Source organism: Malaclemys terrapin, chromosome 2 (genome assembly GCF_027887155.1).
Source record: "Malaclemys terrapin pileata isolate rMalTer1 chromosome 2, rMalTer1.hap1, whole genome shotgun sequence".
Classification (NCBI taxonomy): domain Eukaryota; kingdom Metazoa; phylum Chordata; order Testudines; family Emydidae; genus Malaclemys; species Malaclemys terrapin.
Window position 1 is genome coordinate 193,053,686 of NC_071506.1, and position 20,367 is coordinate 193,074,052.

A 20,367-nucleotide genomic window follows, 5' to 3' on the forward strand; every position below is an offset into this window, starting at 1 on the left:
TGAAGACAGTGCATAGATGTGAAAGAGTCATGAAAGCCCCTCTTCAGCAAAGCAGTTATGCATGTCTAGCTTTAAGCATGTGCTTGAGTCCCATTGTCCCAAATCTCTTGCAGGATTTCCCAAAACATGCAGCCTTCCCGATGATTAATTTCTTCAGCTTCTTATTATTTCTATATAGTATACTATCTGAATCCTCATTATCTGATCCTCTGCATTATCTGATTTCCTTCCTTGTCCCCCATGTATCTCAAGCTGATGAGCAGAGACCCCTGGGCTGAACTGCAAGGAGGAGGACAAGCCCCCGGACACGGGGGAGGCCACCCTGCTGCTGAATGTGCAGAGAACCCTCGGGAGTGAGTGAACAGAGCTGTGACAGCAGAGCTGCAGAGGGATTTGTGTGCTGCCACAGGTACAGTGACACACAATCCCTGCAGGTGCAAGGCGCAAGAAAGATTGCAATCTTGATGGGGTAGAGCTGAGTCCGATGCTGCACCCAAATGTCCCTTCTAGATTTTGTTTGCCCTATCCATCCTTTGAGATGCAGCTCCCAAATATTAATAAAGCTACCACTGTGATTTACACTTTGGTAAAGTACTGTTCACCCACTCTTTAAATGATCCAACAACTCTTCAAAGTTGGACTCATCTGTGAGTAATATATAATTCCAGGTTTCATTCTTCCATTTCCTAAAATTTCTTGTCCACAAGATCTTTGTTGTTTGACCATATTCTTTTAAACACAGTTTTTTTGGCAACCAGTCTACAATTTTCAATCTTCTAATTTTGCTGGCCAAACTCTTGGGACTCTCTGCTAGATCGTTTGCCACTTGTCTGCTTGAATGGTATCTAGCTAACACAGAAGTTATTCTTAAATACTAAATAGCAGTCCCTGAACATTTGCTTCCTCCCATGACCAGCTTTGGGCCTGATCCTAAAACCCATTAAAGTCAATGAGAGTCTTCTCATGGATTTATCATTTAACATTTATATTGAGTATCAGAGGGGTAGCTGTGTTAGTCTGAATCTGTAAAAAGCAACAGAGGGTCCTGTGGCACCTTTAAGACTAACAGAAGTATTGGGAGCATAAGCTTTCGTGGGTAAGAACCCAATACTTCTGTTAGTCTTAAAGGTGCCACAGGACCCTCTGTTGCAATTTATATTGAGGTAGCACCTAGAGGCCAACCTAATTGGGGCCTCAATGTGCTTGGTGCTGTACAAACATTCAGAAAATGACAGTCCCTGCCCCAAAAAACCTTAAAATCTAAAAGGAGATTAGGGCCAGATTCTGATGCTCTTATTCACAATGAAAGTCACCTTACTCCACCAGTAATCCCAGCTAAGTCAATGGGTCTGCTTGTGAAGTAAGGTACTAGTCAACATGAATAATGGTATCAGAATCTGGCCCTAAGTTGTTCATCTGGTTTAGTACTATCAGATATCTTGATCTTTTCTTTTAAAACCCATCTTATTTGTAGCATGCAACAAAATCCCACTTAATGATATGCATCTTCTCTTTGCAAAGAGCGTAATTCTAGGTAGCAAGCCAGGTGGTGCTCTCAGATGAATGAGCACAACTCCCAGTGATATTTTCACTTACCTTCATTGTCTACTAATGTAAATATACATGTAACTCATCTGTCCGTACAGTGTATCTGCATAACTTTGTTTGTCCGTCTACGTCTTTACGCATTAGTTTTAAACTGCCATTTCTGCCAGAGCAACCACGGCATCATCATTTGGATGTCACACAAAATTTTGCTCAAAGCCAAGAAAACAGTTGATGGCTGGGATGTGCAGAATAATCCTATCTCTTCTGAAGAGGCCCCAATACTTGTAATCCCTTATTCTGCCCCCTGGATTCTGTTTTTGCCTCTTGTCCTTCCTCGCTCCCCCTTTCCCTTGTCATTAGTCTCTATCCTCTAGTTCCTTTCCACTAGTCTACAGACACACCAGAGTTCAACCTCAACCTTGAAAATACCCTTCTGCAGACTCTTCTGCTTCCAAGATCCTTATTGCTGACCTATTGTTTACTCCTGCTGCCAGATTTTCTCTGCTCCAACTCTATTCTTGATCTCCTCCATGCCCTTACTACTTCCCTGGAAAGTCACAGGGGCAATATTTTACTTTGATCTCTCTGCTGCCTTTGAGACTACCAGTCAAACCCTCATCCTGAACTTTCTCCTTTCCCTCAGCTTCGACACTTCTTTAGCCTTCAGCATCTCCTTTGGTGGCTCTTAATCCTGCCCCCAACTCTCCATTGGTTTCTCTTGGGGCTCTGTCCTCTCTTTCCTTTTTCTAGGCAACTTCATCCACGCTCACAGCGTTACCTACTGTCTCCATGCTGATGATTGCCAAATCTGCCTCTCTAGCCTCATCTCTCCCCTTTTGTACAGTCTACCATCTCCAGCTGTTCTTCCTACATCTCCTCTTTGATGTCCCACCACTATCTCATTGGGTCAAATTCAGTGGAGTCATATATAGTGGTGTAAAATACACAGATTATGCTCTCATTTACAAAAGTGTAAATGTAAAGTAACTCCAGTGAAATCAACAGAGCTATTCTGAATTTATATTGGTATAACTCAAAACTAAATTTGGCCTCATGCCTAAGTTGGTTAAACAAACAAACAAACAAAAACAAAATCAAAACAAAAAATCAGGTGTAAGTGGCAGAAGCATAATTACTGGGGGTGCATAACTAAGGGTAATTTACATGCCCAGTGTGCAGAAGGAGGTGAGGATAGGAGGAATAGCAACTAATAGGAAGATGCAAGGCAAGGTAGTGATGAGGGTTGCCATACCATATGCCACCTATTAGTTGTCCCCCCGCATCCTTTCAGTCACATCAACATGTAAATTACATTTTTCCCACATTCACCGAATAACAAATCTGTCTGAATTACACCCTAGAAAGAGGCGCTATATTCCACTTTAGAGAATTCCTTCTGTTCATCAGTGTGTGGCTGACGAGGCCTGTAGGGAAGCCAGGGCTGGTATTGTACACGGTAGACTCTGAGAATAACTGTGTGCACTGAAATAGATGGCTTATAAGAACAAAAGGCAAGACATGAAAATGGCATTGAAAAGGTTAAAGGAATTTACTATGAATCTGTTCAAACAGAATGATGTTCATTGTGTTTGACTATGTCAGTTCCAAATCTGTTTTTCAAACTCTGCGATGGTTCGTCACATAGCCATACTCACCTGGCCAAACACCTCCTCGTTCACTGTGAAAGTGAGATCCAGGATATCAGTGATGTTGTTATCCTTCATCCACTGCAAGCTCTGATGAAACTCCTCATCCAGGTACTCCAAGTCACTTAAATCACATGGCCTAATTGTACAGCAAGACAGAGAAACGACGAGGAAGATATAACCTTATGTGTACCAGGATGATGGTTTACTGCTCAGAACATGTACAGTGTTTTCTTATGACAAAGCTCTGACAAAAGCTGATGCCCTTTTGATTTTATACATACACCTTTTGTTAAAACACCAAACTCAAAGTGTGTGGACTACAGAACATTAAATATCAGTAAAATAGAATGACGTGCATTTTAAAAGCTTATTAAAAGAGACTTCACTGCAAATTCAGATTAATCCTCATAGACTTTAAGGTCAGAAGGGACTTAGTCTGACTTCCTTCATATTGCAGCCACAGAACCTCCTCCACTAGTCCTGTAATAGACCCCTAACCTCTGGCTGAGTTACTGAAGTCCTCAAATCATGGTTTAACCAACCATTTCAGCTAAACATTCCTCTGAGTTATCATCTGTCAATATATATCAATTCATTCAACTGAATCTTGGTATATTTTATGTGGCTTTTCTTATTGCATAAAATTGATTAAAGAGCAATAGACCATCCATTAAAATATCAAAACATTTCAATGAGCATTAAAAGTAATACATTACTGGGCATCTCCTGGTTCTCATTGTGTAAGACAGGCTGAGCAAAGAAACCTGTAATGCTTTACATCCATATTAACATATTAACATTTGGGGAGGAGAGATAGCTCAGTGGTTTGAGCATTGGCCTGCTATACCCAGGGTTGTGAGCCCCCTCCTTGAGGGGGCCATTTGGGGCAAAAATCTGTCTGGGGATTGGTCCTGCTTTGAGCTAGGGGTTGGACTAGATGACCTCCTGAGGTACCTTCCAACCCTGATATTCTATGATTAAACATAATTAACAAATGCTTAGGCTGAAAAAAAAATCCAAACAATGGAGCTTGGGCAATTATGTTTTTTCCAGTGACATGCAAGATAACTCATTTTGTTTAGAGAAAAGAATTGTTTCTCTGTGGATTGTCCAATTAAATATGCTTTTCAGTGACCCATATCCCATTTAAATGGTTCGGACTGCATTTTCCTAATATTAAAATTTAGGAATGTGGACCAATATTTTCAAAAGTGGGTGCTTAACTCCAATGCCTTTTAACCCTTTAATCAACACTGTTAATATTAAAGAAGGGCACAGTCTGGGGGAAAAAAGGAAATGATTAAATCTCCCTCCCATCTACCCTAAAAGCAACAGTAGAAGAACTTGAAAACTAAGGTCCCAGTCCTGCAATGAGCTCCACAAGGGTTTGTTTCTGCAGAGATCATGGCAGGATCAAGGCCCAAGTCTCTGTTGATTGCATTCATATACTTACAGCCTCAGTAGTGCTTTATAGAATGGCCTCGTGAAGAAAGCATCAAGAAGGTACTGATGAATGAGAGCAAGGCCAAGGATACGACCACTGAACCTGAACCTAGGATACAAATAACACACAGTAAATGATGTGTAACTCAGAACATACCAATGTAGGAGCTTATATATATATATATATATATATATGTTAAATATCTTGTACTGAATTTGGCCTGCTTAACATGTTCGTCTGCCCACTGTGATGGGGTGCCTGCGCCAAATTGGGCTCTAAGAGGTTAATAAAGCCCTACGGAGGCTGCACAGGAGGCAACCCATCAGAGAAGGGCTGAAGGGAACAGCCAAGCAGGCCCATATAAAAAGGGAGCTGGGAGCCCAGGGGGGAAGGACTGTGTCTCTGGAGGGCTGAGAGAACTGCCAGCACCCTGGACAGAACAGTGCTGCGAGCAGGGTAAGGGGGAATGAGAGACAGCTGCTGGCTGACTGCTGGGGTTTGCAGGCTGAGGCCCTGATGCAAGGGCAAAGAGGATGCTGGGGCCATGAGGAAGTGACCAGACAATTTGCTGCAGTTGCCACTAAAGGAAGTGGCTGAACAGCAGACTGCAGGTCCCCCCCAAAGGGGGGAGCACAGTGTGTGTGGCACGGCTGGAGGGCTGCGTTGCTGAAGAGGACGCCACAGTCCTTGGAGAGATGTGGGTCCTAGAGCAGGAGTGACGGCAGCGAGGCACCACCTGAAGAGGGTGCACTAATATGCAGAGCTAATCTCCAAGACAGCCAGCAGGAGGCGCCACAGTGATGAACCCTGTCATACCACTCATCATAACAGATTATGGTCTCCCCCCACAGAAAACAAACTTTTATTAAGAAACAGTTGTGTTTTTAGCCCCTATGGTTGCAGTGAAAACTTTCCAAACATGAACTGAGTGTCACTGATGCAAAACAAACACAGAGCTGTCTTCCTGAGTCTGCAGACAGACTGAAACAACAGCTTTAAGAGATGTTAACAGTCCCATTCATCTTAGTAAAGTGTGAACTTTTAGGCATAACAATGGCACTTTAACAGCCAGATTTCCAAATAATTCATGTGCACAGTTACTGCAATTCTGTGCACAGATCAGGCAAGTACATGTGCAAATGGCAAACAACAAAAATAGCAGTGGTCCTAAAAGTGCTCTGAATCCCTTTGTCCCACTGAGTTATGCTGAATGCAATATTAACTTCACTAACTAAATGTTTAGTTATTATATAAAGGCCACATTCTTCCCTTGATCTTTGAATAAGCCTTCCACTGTTATCAGTAGAAGATCTGCTGAGACTCAGTATGATAGCCCGCTAGCGTAGATGCAGCCAACAGAAGTTCTTCTGTCAGTGTAGTAACACTACCTCCCTGAACGACGTTAGCAAGAGATGCATTCTGCCACTGACATAACTGCTTCTACACTGGGGGTTTTGTCAGCATAGTTATGTCGATCAGGAGTGATTTTTTTTCCACACCTCTCACCATGTAGCTAAACCAATATAACTTTTAAGTGTAGACCAAGACTATTATTATGATTTGAGCCCCTGAGACAGACTATATCCCAGTTTTCTACAAATTGTTCAGGATTCCCATATCTAGTTTAAACAGATGCAATAATGTGGCAGCGATACATAGCTCTTTCAGCCAACTAGATTATAAATAAAATGAAATGGCATTTGATAATAAATGGAAATGACACTGCTGCTGTGGTAAAACACACATGCCCTTATGAAAAAGTAATACTATTTTAGTGTATGTTAAATAGTTTGCTTTTTAATCTGGGAACTCCTCTGTACTGTGAAAATGCTGGTGGTCTTCGATGGACCAGAGGACAGAGACAAACATGAGTGTGTATATCATGGTGAAGTCCACTGGGCATTATGGTTAGAATGGCCTGGAAGACAGGAAACCTGAGTTTTAGTAATTGCTTTGCTGTGTGACCTTGGCCAAATCATTTCCCTTCTTTGTGCCAGTTTCCTACCTGTAAAATGGGGATCATAAAGTTTATCTACCTTTGTAAAGTACTCTTAAGACCCTCAAGTCATTTTACATTACCAGACAACAAATGGTAGTAAAAATATTTGTTCACCACTAACCGGGGTCCGACTTTAATCAGTGACTTAGATGTGAAAGACTGTAATTTTAATAACTATCCCCGCAAACTGGTAATGACGTTCATGCATGTCAGAACAATCTAGTTATAAAAATCTGAGTTACTTTGTGTATATGTCTTGTGTTATGGTGTATGATGATAATCTGCTGTATCTCTACTCTTTAATAGGTAACCTTCCACCCATTCCAGCTTTAGAACCTTGCTTTTGGAGGGAAAAATGTATGACTGATTTCACAATGGGAACTTTTTATTTTAAAAAAGAAGCTGCTTATCAGTCCAAAAGAAAAAAAAATAAAACTTAACTGTGAACACGCTAAGCATAAGGTGCTTTGAATTGATTGACATCCTAGTAAAATTTTACAGCACTGAAAAAAAAAAAATATCAAAAGCAAGAAACTGTTCCTTCCACTCCAGGGAAAAGCACACAGATCCCTTTTGCAAATGAATGATACATATGCCTTGCTGTAATAAAAGCAGCAATGAATATCTGTTCAGTCAACTCTCCTGGGATAGAACAAGTGCTTAGTCTGTCAAATGGGGCACAGAATGACAGTGGTCCCAGTTAGCATTTACATCTCCACAGGAGCCGCCTGTGTGTCCCCTGCTGCCAAATAGGCACATATGGTATATAGCTAACTATTAACAGAAGTGTGATTATATGACCCTTACAGCTGTTTCCATACCAGCAACAAAAGGCAGCTGTTGGGAATGTTTAGAACCCGTTTCACTTCACTTGTGGTCCAGTGCAATGTTTCCAGCAAAAAGCAATTAAAGAGGGGAGCTGACACAATGAAAGCACAGTGGACGCCAGACAACTAAAGGTGGAAAAAATGCCTGAAGTGTTGACTTTAATCCTTCAGACTGAGAGTCAGGTCCATTTGTCCTAAATGATGCAACTGGTTTTTTACTTTCTCCATCATAATTTTTGAAAGTGAAAGTTCAAAATACAATAAGCATAAAGTACTATACTCTGTTTCCAGAAGGCTCACTCTATACCCTCTCAGGTGAGCATAGAGGAGGACAATATTTTGGTGGGAACTCTTTGGAATCGTGAAACTGAAGGTAAAATGTCAAGGGAAGCACAACCTAGTTTGAGACTCTGATTCTGCTAAGAAATTGTTGGACATGGTACTGGCTCCAGTCTGAAGGATTTAGGGTATGGTATAGTTAGGTGAGATATCCCCTTCAGAGAAAACAAGGCTTATTTACAGAATAAACAGTGTTGAGGTAAAGCCTGACTGGAGGGCAAAGTACCTTCCTTAAGCTGACATGTTTATTTTTCTGAGCAAGTGTAAATTGCTTATTAGAGGTAAGGATTTGTTTTAGCAAGAGAGGCAGGTTGGGTGAGTGGTGGGAGAGTGGCGTGGTTATGTGAGGACCCAATTCTACCCTGTTCTTTCAACACCCGTTCTCTCCCCTCCTGCAAGACAATGATTGAATCTGAATAACATACCTATAGCAGAGAAGGGAAATGGGAGAGGAAGGAGGGAGGGTAGTTAATGAACAGGAAATGGTGGGAGGAGGGAGAGAATTAATGAGTAGGAGAGCTGCTCTGGTTTGATTGTCTATTGACACCCTTCGTCCACTCAAAAAGGACATTGTGTGCAACTGCCTTTTCGCTTCTAATAATGCTACTCTTTGACCAGTTTGCAGGAGTTTCCTACAAATTCCTACACCTTCTGAGAATTTCACAGTAGTGCTTAAATTAGAACTGACTGTAACATGGCTCATGCTGTATTCCAAATGATCTTATCCTTTTATACTGCTGCTGAAGAACCAGTTTTCATCCGTAAAGCAAATTTCTTATGTGTCAAACACTGTCTGACTGTTAATTTGCACAGATTAATTTTAGGCTTCATCTAAAAGAACTTGAATGAAGAGGGCTGCACTCAAGCCTTCTTGAGAGGCCTTCTGTAGTGCAGTTTAGACAACTGTACTGTGAGAGAAGGATACTCAGCAGACATAGACAGCTACATAGGTATTATTTTCACAGCAGTAGGCCAAAGATATCTGGGGCAAATGGAATGCTGGAAATAAAGAGATTTGCAACTCCTGCGATTTTATCATGAGTCTTGCAATATTTAGTGTTTTACTTGAAGCCCCAGCTCCTGGAGACAAGTGGTTAGGTGAAAAATCTCAGCTTTCATTTGTTTTTTTAAAAGTTGCTAGCATCAGGGATGTGGAGAAAAGTGACCCAACTACACCCAAATAGCTCATTCAGCAGAAAGGAAATGAAAAAAACTGAAAAAAGTATTATATTTACAGAAATCTCATGATTTATAAACCAATCTTGTGATTTTTGAGGCCTGACTAATGGGTTTTTGAACCTTGCGAGTTGGCAATACTGTGCAGAGGGACCATAGAAGGAGGGCCTGAAGGGGAAAAAAGGACAGTTTCCTTCCCCACAAAATGCCAAGCTGCCCTTTGAGCAGTGGTTTGGAGGCCACCAGCCACTTTATACTTGAAAAACTAAATTGGGACTGGACCAACATTCCTTATTTAAGTTTTAAATACTAGAAAATGAGATCAAAATGTCTATTCCATAAAAGTTCTTATACCAACCTTATCACCATAAATTCTAACCACCACCAAGTTGTGTATTAAGCAACATGACTGACACTTGTCACATGTTGTTCTTTTCTCTCTTATCTCCTTCCCAGGGGGAGAATCATATGTGCAGTGGAGTGTTTTGTTCAGTAATTATTTTTTAAATATGTACAGTCTGTTATGTGTTTATAGGGTAGCAAAGTGCTCCTGGGTAGGGCAACCAGGTTTCTGGGAAGTAGGAGTAGATACAAGGAGATCAAATATATCAAGGGGCTTAATTTTTTTTTGGAAAAGAGGGAAATTTGTTAGGAAAAAAATTAAGAAGTGTAGGGGAAAAGACATTTGCCATCCTTTGACTTTGCAAGGACCTATTTTTAGAGCGGAAGGATGCATTACAAAAATAGCCCCACCATTATTTTTAAAGTTTTTTTTTTTAAAGTAGAAGAAATATAAAATCAGTGAGCCATATACTCTCATTCCTAAGACACAGCAAGGTGTGGATTAGTCAGTGATTGTTGCATTTCACGTAGGGTGACCATGTTTCCCAAAGGGAAAATGGGATACCACGTGGGGCTAGCCCTCCCCTCCGACTGCGTGGGGCTAGCCCGAGCCAGTTGGCAAGAGAAAGCAGGACAAATGCTCACTTTTGCCAAAAAAATTCAGGACGGTCAGGACAGGGCTTAAAAAAGGGACTGTTCTGGCCAAAACAGGACATATGGTCACGTTAATTTCATGGGTGTTTTACAGTGCACTAGATGCACACACCAATAGGCTCTAATGCACATGCTGTTGTGGGTTATTGCAGTAATTATATCTTGTGGTCATATTTTTGAATACAATAGTAATTGGGCAGCAAATCAAATTAATTAGTAAATGTGATCATCTTTATAAAACCCTGGCAGTTGATCAAACTCACAACCTCTGAGCCTGCATTATAGTTTAGTCTGGCACACATATTTAACTTCAATTTGTGGTGACAGAACTACTGTACAATCATCAGAAATCTCTGTTGCCAGGAAGGTTATACATACATAGCATGGTTAATTTTTTTTTTTATAATCATTTGTTAAATTCCTTGTTTCTTCTAATTTTGCAGTTTAGCAGTAAAACCACCCTCCCTCCCCAGCATGGTATCCCTGTGGGTGTCATGGTACACTAAAACCATCCACATATTTGCTATTGTGCTGTGTGCCCCAGTGCTTGAGGCAAACACTGTTGGCACTCCAAACACTATGGCCTTTTGGCTCTAGACCTTGGTGGGTTCTAAGCATTCATGCACACATCTCATAATAAAGGAGTAGCCTTTACACGGGCCAGAAGAAAAAGAAAAGGGTGCAAATACCATAGGTACAAAGTATTGGTTGTGGAAAGACAGTAAAAATTCATTCCTAAATAAGCCCTAAGGGGGAATTCTAACAAGGGGAATACCAAGGTTATCACTCAGTCCTCCTTCCAGTCCACCCCTCTTTTTGGGGGTGAGGTCTTACAGTCTTAGTTTGATAGGTGCAGGCTTGGCTCTCTCTCTGATATTTGGGGTATCACCTGGTGATCACACTGACTGAGGGCTCCTCCCCATAGTCTCTCTGGCACCTAGGCACATTGGAGTACCACCTGTTCCACTTGATAATTTTTCTGGGTCCCTATACCTCCCTCTTAGATGTGCTATGAACCATTTTTTGTCTTCCTGATTATCCAAAGGTGAAGCTAATGAGGGGGCATACAGTAATAAGCCTCACACCAATAGATTTGTGTGACCCAATTTCTTATAACCATTGATTTATTTTACATACTTCACAGTATAGCCCAGAACTGTAAGGCACATCATTTTATGTTTTCTCACAAACTCAAAACTCATTCCAGGTTTACTAAGATTTACTAAGCTTTTGAGGGAGCCTGTGTACTCCTACACTGATTAACTGCTTCATGTCAAAACCATGGATAAGTCAGTCAGCTAAATTTCACTTTTAGTTCTTGGGTTCATTCAAATCTAAAACTTAGAAACTCAAGAGGTGCGGAAACAGAAGGAATGGTTCACCCAAGTTCCTAGAACCTGAAACTGCTGAACATGGCACAGGAATTTATCCCTGCAAGTTCTGCCCAATTATACTGGAGTCTATGCACATAAATACTAGCCCTATCAGGATGATGTATACCATAAAGACACAATGTGTTTTGTTCAAGCTCTAAAGATGACAGAGAGTATTTAATGAGTCCCGCTTTGATAATATTCTCTCTTCCTATTATCCTGGGAAAAATCTATGAAACTTAGTTGTAATTTATACACAAAGTTGTAACATTCCTTTAAAACAGTGATTCTCAAAGCTGGTCTGCCGCTTGTTCAGGGAAAGCCCCTGGTGGGCTGGGCCGGTTTGTTTACCTGCTGCGTCTGCAGGTTCGGCCGATCGCGGCTCCCACTGGCTGCGGTTCGCAGCTCCAGGCCAATGGGGCTGCGGGAAGCGAACTGCGGAGTGGCAGGTAAACAAACTGGAGTGGCGAACTGGAGCAGCATAAGTACTGAGCAACCTCAGCTCTCACAGGTCACATTTCTAGAAATCAGACCCACAACTTTCAGTTTTTTACCAAAGCAGACTGAAACCATACTCATAGCATTAAAGGCTAGTGGAATACTGGTACACCCTCAGTGTTTGATTTACTTTACTTTTCTAGTGTTTATCTGCCAATTCAATGCATTATTTTCTGTTTTTTCTTTACATACCACTTTACATACCAGCAATCCAATACTGGATTACCCACTACATTTTCAACAGATCACATGAGCACTGAGTTAGTGTCCAAACTTATGCTGTTCCTGGAGCTTAGCTTATGCAAAAACAATGAAATAATGCAAACCTCTACCTATGCTTCCTCCTTCAGCTTAGTTGTCCCTACTGTGTCCCTCCAGAACTGCCTCTGTCCTAGCACCTTGGTACCGTCTCTCAAAAGATCGGATCCCTTATATCCTGGATGAGTTAATAAGCTGAATCTGCCACAATGAGTCAGCAGAGTTTTAGGGGCTTTATGGAGGATTCTAATGCCTGCAGTAAGATAGGCTGCAAGAAGAGTCCTGTCAAAGGAAGCAAAATCACATCTCCATAAGGAAAGCTATTTCAAATTCAGTCTTTTAAAGAAAAAGAGCAGTTTAATGAAGGATGGGGCATGGCAAGATACTTTATTGATGACAGTGCAGTCCCCAATGTGGAAGTTGTTGTTTGGGGTGATGGCATAGTAGGATGCCTCGGTGGATGCACTAGTCCAGTACATTTCCCAGGAAGCCACTGACAGAGCCCCTATAAAACCTTCACCACAAATTACAGATACCCTCCCATGGTGGAACCCTGAGACAGAAGGCAGCTACCTACCATCTGACTAGAGCTGGGCAACACTTTTCTGGTGAATAGTAAATCCACTGAAAAGTGCATTTTTGGGGTTCAGAAACTATTCACAAATTCAGATAAAATTTGGTGAATAGTTTCAGCTTAAAATTTGTTTTGGAAGTGTCAAAATTAAATGAGCCCTTTTGACATTTTTTGAATAGACATTCCATTTTGAAAATGTCAATTTGAATCAATATTCTACATGTTTTGTTTGACCTGAACACATTTTTTTTTCAGTTCAGCCACCAAAAAAAATCAACTATTCGCTCAGCTCTATGCCCGACGTTCCTCAGAAATCAGGCCCTTTTTTGGACTCAATTGCACTGGGTGAAAATTGTACTCCTCTGGGCTAGCAGCAGGGAATCAAGGACATCTAGTACAATTCCTGCTGATAACCACAGGAAAGATGCAGATCGAGTAGCATCTGACTCTCTGAATAACTAAAAGTTTCAGAGCTAATTTAATATATTTGACATTTTTACTTTCTTGCTTCCTATAACAGAGTATGCAGTTGCCTGAATCAACCAGCATTTATGATATACACCATTTTGGACTAACTCATTATGACATATGTGTTTTTTTGTTTATCTCCTCTCCTTCCCCCCCATTTTCGAAGCCAACAAAGGAGCATTTTTGTTCAGAGCATTCTCAACATAAACTTCTGAGAACATTGGGGGGTTGGAAATCTGCAAACGGTTGAAATTTTATAACCAAAATGATTTATGTTTGTTTTTTGTTGCTTCAGCATGTGTTGAAACAGACCAGTCAAAGTCACTCAGAAAAATCTTTAGATCCAGTCGTCTACTAGGCAAGAAGACTGTAAAAACACAAGCCAATGACTGCACATTTTCCTTCGATTGCTAATGAGTCACTGACATATATATCTAACACTGAAGCCACAATAACTGACACAACCAATGACATGTTTGTTCTGGATGGCGTGGGGTGTCAAGGAGTGACAGTAAGGCTCCCTGTTTAACAGAAGCAGGTAAACACTATTATACTTTTATTTAGGAGTATTTTACTATACAAGGACCATAATCTCCTTTCTCTTGTCCTTGTCCCACTGTAAGTTCAGAATAACTTCACTGATGTAAACGTATAAAACTTAAGTTTGATGACAAGTATGCATTTGTCCAGAAGATATCCTGTTTTATGAAAGTATGGATGGATAGTTTTTCCAATGCTAAAAACATAGCCAAAATAAAATCCATGTCAACACAGAATCATGCATACTCAAAGTATTATGGACTTCAGAATTCTAAGTGACAAGACTCAGATACACTATTAGTGATACAGCATAACTTTGCAACAGTATTTTTTGCCTGATTCTGCAAATCTCTGACCATCCTCAATTTCCACTGACATCACTGGTTACTATTATGAACCTTAAACATTACGACTCCAGTATTTCATTATGTATTTTTCTTGATACATTTGACAGTACCAATTTCTGGTTTGGCCTCTCTGGCCTCTTCTGCATTAAATACAAGCACATGAGTCTGTTTCAGTCTAAATAAATGGAACTACTGTATGTTGGAAATTTATTTCCCCACTTTTCTTTTATTAAGCTCAGTCTTTTATTCACAAAAGGTGAAATTTACACCCCCTTCCCCACACAAAGCCCAAATAAAATGTGCAGAACAATAAGAGGGTCAAAAGAATGGACTATACCCCCACAACTTACGGTTAGCTCCACTATTCCAGATCCTGGGCTGGAATGGGAGAGGGGGGTGGAGAACCGTTCTTCTGCATCCACTCTCCATTGGTTTTGGCCAGTGGATGTAAGCACAGATGCAGTGCCCATCTCAATGCTTCCTTCTATTCCAGTATACAGGGAGCCAGCATGGAACCCTCCATCTTGCTGCTCTGCCAACTGCAATACACTATAGGGGATTTGATGGCCTCTTTCATCAATGGGTGAATTTCACCTACAATGCTGCAAAAGGCTGTCTTGACCTTAAGTCAAAAAACCATCATCATCTTTTGGTGAAATTATCCCTCCCTCTGCCCATCATATATGTAAAATTAGACAATGTAGTTTGGGAGCCGGCGGTTAGGACAGCCACATCTCATGTTTCAGTGTCTAGCAATATCACCAATTCATGTCCTCCAAACAATTTAGAAAATTCTTCTTGTAAAAGAGGGAATCAAAACCAATGTAAATATGAAGCAGAAACTTCAAAAAATCTTTGAGGCTGTCAGAAAGGCTCAGTAAGAAGAACATTTTTTCCCTTCTTTGCTTTATAATTCGCCTTTAATCCTTCTGTGTATATCAGTTCCTCCTGACCCTTAATATATAATTAACAAGCTGTTCCAGCAGTACTACGTGTAATTCAGTCATGCCTCAATCTTAAAAGGAAAATTAAAGTTTATTTAAATACATTAGGACACAGGAGAGATTATAATACGGAAGCAACAAGGCACTTCAGTAACACAGACTTCTCAGCTAGTGGAACTGTCCTATAAGATGACTGTCACTGCATATTTATTTTAATAGTATATGACTCTTGTCTAGTAGATTTACAATAATGCTTTAAAACTTATCATTAATTAATGATTAAAATGTATACAGTAATGTAACCTAAAATACTATGGTTTTCTATAGTGTCTTTCATCTGAGAATTTCAAAGCACTTTAAAACATTAATGAACTTGAAATCCATTTGATATATGCTAGATATTGATATCCCTATTTTGTAGCTGGAAACTGAGGCAGAGTGAGGTTACAGTCTAAATTTTCAAAAGTGATGAGTGGTTTCGGGTGTCTTACTTGAGATATTTTAAAGGGGCCCGATTTTCTGAGGTTGGGGACTCAGCACTTTTTGAAAATCAGGCCTCTGCAAGCTGTCTCCAACTGGTCACCCAAAATCATTCATCACTTTGGAAAACATAGACCCACAAGACTTGCCCAAGTTAGTCAGTGGCAAGACCAGAATAGAATCCATCTGATTCCCTGCCATAAACCCTCTTAGACCCTTTTTTTATAGGCTTTGTATCTTAAGACAATTTGTCACATGCTTGTCAAACATTGTAATAAAAACTTTTTGGATTTATAAAATTGTGTCCTCTGGCTGGTAGGATACTAGTGGCAATGAATTTGCGGGTCTCAGCCTAATAGTTTGTTAGTCCATGTAACAAAACTCCAAACAAACAGAAACAACACAGCTTGGCAATATCTGATCAGGAGAAATCCAGGGCTGGAATAGTAGGGTTGTGGCAAGTTAAGGGGAATGTGAACTGGTTGTGTGGAGAAACTTGCTCAGAGCCTGACTCTCAGTGCTCATACAAATGGATACATCCATGGACAAATTCGAAAAAGAAAAGCAAGGAACACTGAACCAGATTTTCAGCTGGTGTAAATTGGCCTATTTTCATTGAAGCCAATGCAGCTAGGTGAACTTACAGCTGCTCAAGGCTTAGCCCTCTGTGTTTAAAACCATAACCACTTCTATGTGGTCCATCTTAAATCTCTGCACAAACAGAGGTTGTTTACAGCACTCAGGTTCTCCAAAATGCTTCCACTACATAAGTGTCTTCAGTCTTGTAGAAGGTGAACACCCACCAACACCTAGTGGTCAGGTGGGGATTGGCTGGTCATCTGACCATTGAAAACACAATACTGCCCTCCAGTGCTCCCACTCCAAGGGTTTCCAGTCCCCCCCCTTTAACACAGCCAGGACTTTGAGGTCTGGGCCCTTGAATAGTGGAGGTCTTTTCCAGTTGGGATCTCACCCATGGTGAAGGCTCCTGTTGTTATAAGGTCCTCTCGGAGTGGGTAGGTGAGCCAGGGCTCATACTCTCCATCGGGCTCTGGTCCAGGGCCCAATGGTGGGGCAGCTACACTCTGTACATTGGGGTGCTAAGCAGCTGCCTCCCCCCCAGACCACTTCCTATCCCAGTCTCCTTTAGCTTCTCAGAGTAAATCACAGAATCTTCAGTCAAGTCTCTGACCTGCACACTCAGTCACCTGCCTAGCCTTGAGGTTTGCTCAGGTCTGCATTGTCACGTCTCAGGCAATGAGCACCTGGCAATACTTTCCATCTGCTCCCTTCCACTGCCTGCCTCCCCTGGAGCTATGCCCAAATCTGTTCCTTAACCCGCTGCTCTCAAGTCTGGGGTTTGCATACCCCATCACAAGCCTTTATTTAACAAAAAAAGCAAGGAACTGTCTGAGAGATCAACTCAGTCTTAGGGTATTTCTAGCACATTCTAAATATTTATAAAATAGCCATGGCATTGCAGTACCAGTATCCAGGTACACAAGTGATCTAGTAATTGTGAAGTCCATAAATGCCTAATCATGTCAATAAAAATGCTGTCATTAACCCTTTCTGAAAACAAAGATGTTTTAAATTAGCATAATCCTCTGGGTCTCCTGATGACATTTTATGTCTGATTTTTGTCTGTCCATATAAATTTTATGGTTCTCTGGGAAGAGATGGGGTAATCTTTTGTTCCTTTAATTGCTGTCTCTGATTTATATTTACAAACCGCCAGTGAACCAAAATCCTAAAGCACACGGATTATGGAGATGGGTGGGATAAAAGATCAACTAACACAGATCTTGGCTACATTTGTGGCAGAGTGTAATGTATGTGTAGCTACATGCCATATTGAAAAACAGATTGTGTCCACACTGTCATGTGTAGCTACACATAGCAGGGATAGGCTTTGGCAGGGGCAGACAGCAGGGAAAGTCACTGCAGTGGGGAGCTGCCTGAGTCTTTCCCTGCTGCCCCCCATCCCTGCCAGAGTCTTTCCCCACTACCAGAGCTTTTCACTGAGGCAGTGGGAAGGCAGCACAACTTTATACTGCTTAAAATAGCAGTGTAGATGGGGGAGGCACTGCTTGGGTGTACAGAGAGCCATGTAGAGTACATACCCTAAGATTCTGGCATGTCAGTACTCTACACGCCTAAGCACTGCCTCACCATCTACATTGCTATTTATACCCGGGCTAGCTGGGCAGTGTCTGTACTCTACACATTGCCATATATGTAGACATACTTTAAGTGATCTAGGGACAGAAGCCCTATATATTTAACAGTAAAATGTTCAAATCAAGTTGATCCTGCTGCTGAAAGCTGGGTGCAATAAATTCATTTATTTCCCTCTAGACCTGCTGGAGTTTTCTCAGTCAATATGACGGAGTTCAGTGATATGAGGGAGTTCTATTGAAATCAATAGTGTTACACTGGGGTGAGACTGCTGTGAGAGAAGAATCAGCCCCAGTCTCTAGGATTTTCCTTGTTACTACAGTGAAGTGTGCATCAGACATTTGTAAACAGACAGACACAGAAAGAGAAACAGGATTTCCATCTGACCATGTTTTGCAAACATCTTCACTGTCTGATTCAGATGCAGCTGAAAAGAGAAGGGTGTCCTTGTTATGACTCTCAGACTGAGTTCTGACAGCAGAGATGGGGACTAAATGGCCACTCTTAAAATTAAGGAAATGATAAATTGTTCCATGCTAATAAGTAGAACTTCAATTATATTATGGCTGAATTATAGCTACATTAGCAGTCTGGTTTGGGTAATCACTTGAGCAATGAAGAAGCACTGATATGCCATTGTTTGGGTCTGGCAAAATGTATCTTTGTCCATCTGCACAGATCTGATTACAAAACTGCAGTCTAGTTCTGCAACCCTGCCTAATAATGACTAGAACCTTCCTCCTTAAAAAGTCCCACTGATTTCATGAGACTACCCAGAGACTACCCAGAGAGTAAGGAAAATCCCACCTGAATAAGAGTGGCAGAATCAGGCCCATAGGGAACACAATGAGAGGCACTGACTATTTTATACCATTATGTCTAGCAATGATTCCAAGGTGTGTTTATAGGTGTGTATTTGTGCGCATGCACGCGTCTTGGTATTTCACACATTATAAACCAGTTGCTCGCTGAAGGCACTTTATCTTCTTCAAGCCTTTCAAGCAGAGTTGGGATGTTTTCTACTGCCGCAAGATACACAAAATTGAACAAGAAAAGAGAATAAGCAGAAATTTCTGTCTGAGAAGATACATCTTGAGGTGGGGCAACAGAGAGAAAGTTCCCTTCCTCCACTTTTCACCTCATGGAAAGCAAACCTAATAATCTTTGGCGCTTAAGTTAAACTTCCAAATTTACAATGTTTGAGTGGGTTAGAAATAAGACAAATAAGTTTTCCCATCTCTAGGATAGAGAAAGTTTTGATCCTATCACAACGGTTGTGTTTTTGCAGTGCCTTCCTACTGATGGTTCAGATGACTATTGCGAAATATCAGTGTCTTGTGTCTCTCTGCACTCTTTTAACCTTTGATCCAGTCCCATATGGGCTTCATCATCTAGAATGTCATAAGCACAAGAAAGTCAGGAAAACCACCAGAGCAAAAGCATCTCTGTATACTCACGAATAAATGACTGACCATGGACCCCAATGAGTTAGTGCTATTGCAAAACTGAAAGCCATTTCAAAATTCTTTCCAAGGAATGTTAACAGGGAAGCAAGTAAGAAGCTGCTGTCACAGGCTATTTGTAGCCTTTTATTAATACGCTAAGAATTCAGCATTATGATAGAGAACTAGAGGATTTACTGAATATTATATCCAACTTAGTTGCAGGTCAGTAGAGAACTTTTTAACATTTCCAATTATCCTTTCTCCCAGCATGCACTGGGTCTGATAGAAAACCTGGGATGGACTGTTCACGGGCTCTCTCTACTTCAATTGCCCCACAGACCTGGTCAAGAACACAGAGGGGATCTTTCTGGGCCATTGCCTACAATCATTTTCTTTCTACCAAAATGGTAGAAAACACATGCCACTGGACTTGGTTAATTTATTTGGGGAAAGAGGGACTTCTTCAGCAAGTGTGTCATGTTATTTTCAGCAGACAGGGAAAGCCTTCACCTTCTGAAGCCTGTACAAGCGCAGCTGTTATATATTGCCTAAATACCATCATGATTGGTTGCTTTATAAATATTCAGACAGGTAGCTATACAGGCTGACTAGATAAGATATAATGACTTATTATTGCATGGATTAAGAAGAATCAATATGGTTATGGATCCAAGGTATAATCTACTACATACAGCCAACATTTTCTCATTACACTTCTTCACTCTAGAGAGAGATTTAATTAGATTCCTTTCAGATATTTTTTCTTTCCATTGCTGTAATTTCTAAACATGAGTATGTGTGATATCTCTTAGTTTTGTGCATACAACATTTACACGAGACCTGGAAAAAAGTCTTATTAAGTGGAAGCTTGTAGGAAAAATGTTAAATCTCAGTTTCTCCATAAATGAGAAATATTTTCCAGTCTATGTCTCTATTTTCATTTGGCATACACATGACTACTCTGTTCTTTGATGTGCTCACTCTGGATTTGGAATGTTGTTTGCACAAGGAACAAGGCATGAAATAAGTCATTACTGAGGGGAGAACTAAAACTTTTTGGCTGGGAGAGAAAATGTGGATTTCTCAATTCCCCCAGCCTGGACAACAGTTAATATTTTCTAATGTATGTTTTATCCCAAACTCATCAGCATTCATTTAAGCATACTGCAAGAGAAAATCCCAACAGCTGTTGCTAAAGATGCCTTTTGCACTATGTACCTCTTGATAGGACTTGCAATATTTCCAAAAAGAAAAAGGGACCCAAGGACAGATTTCATGTGGATG

General features: G+C 40.9%; 1 protein-coding gene across 1 annotated transcript in view; it reads right to left on the reverse strand.

The window, feature by feature from the left end:
• The window catches only part of HECW1 (HECT, C2 and WW domain containing E3 ubiquitin protein ligase 1), a 297,476-nt gene that overhangs the window by 26,621 nt on the left and 250,488 nt on the right, over window positions 1–20,367 (reverse strand). Inside the window, exons 24-25 of the mRNA XM_054021224.1 lie at window positions 4,651–4,749; window positions 3,204–3,333 (exon numbers count right to left, since the gene is read on the reverse strand). Coding sequence (XP_053877199.1) covers window positions 3,204–3,333; window positions 4,651–4,749 — 229 coding nt within the window. The remainder of the gene's footprint in view (window positions 1–3,203; window positions 3,334–4,650; window positions 4,750–20,367) is intronic.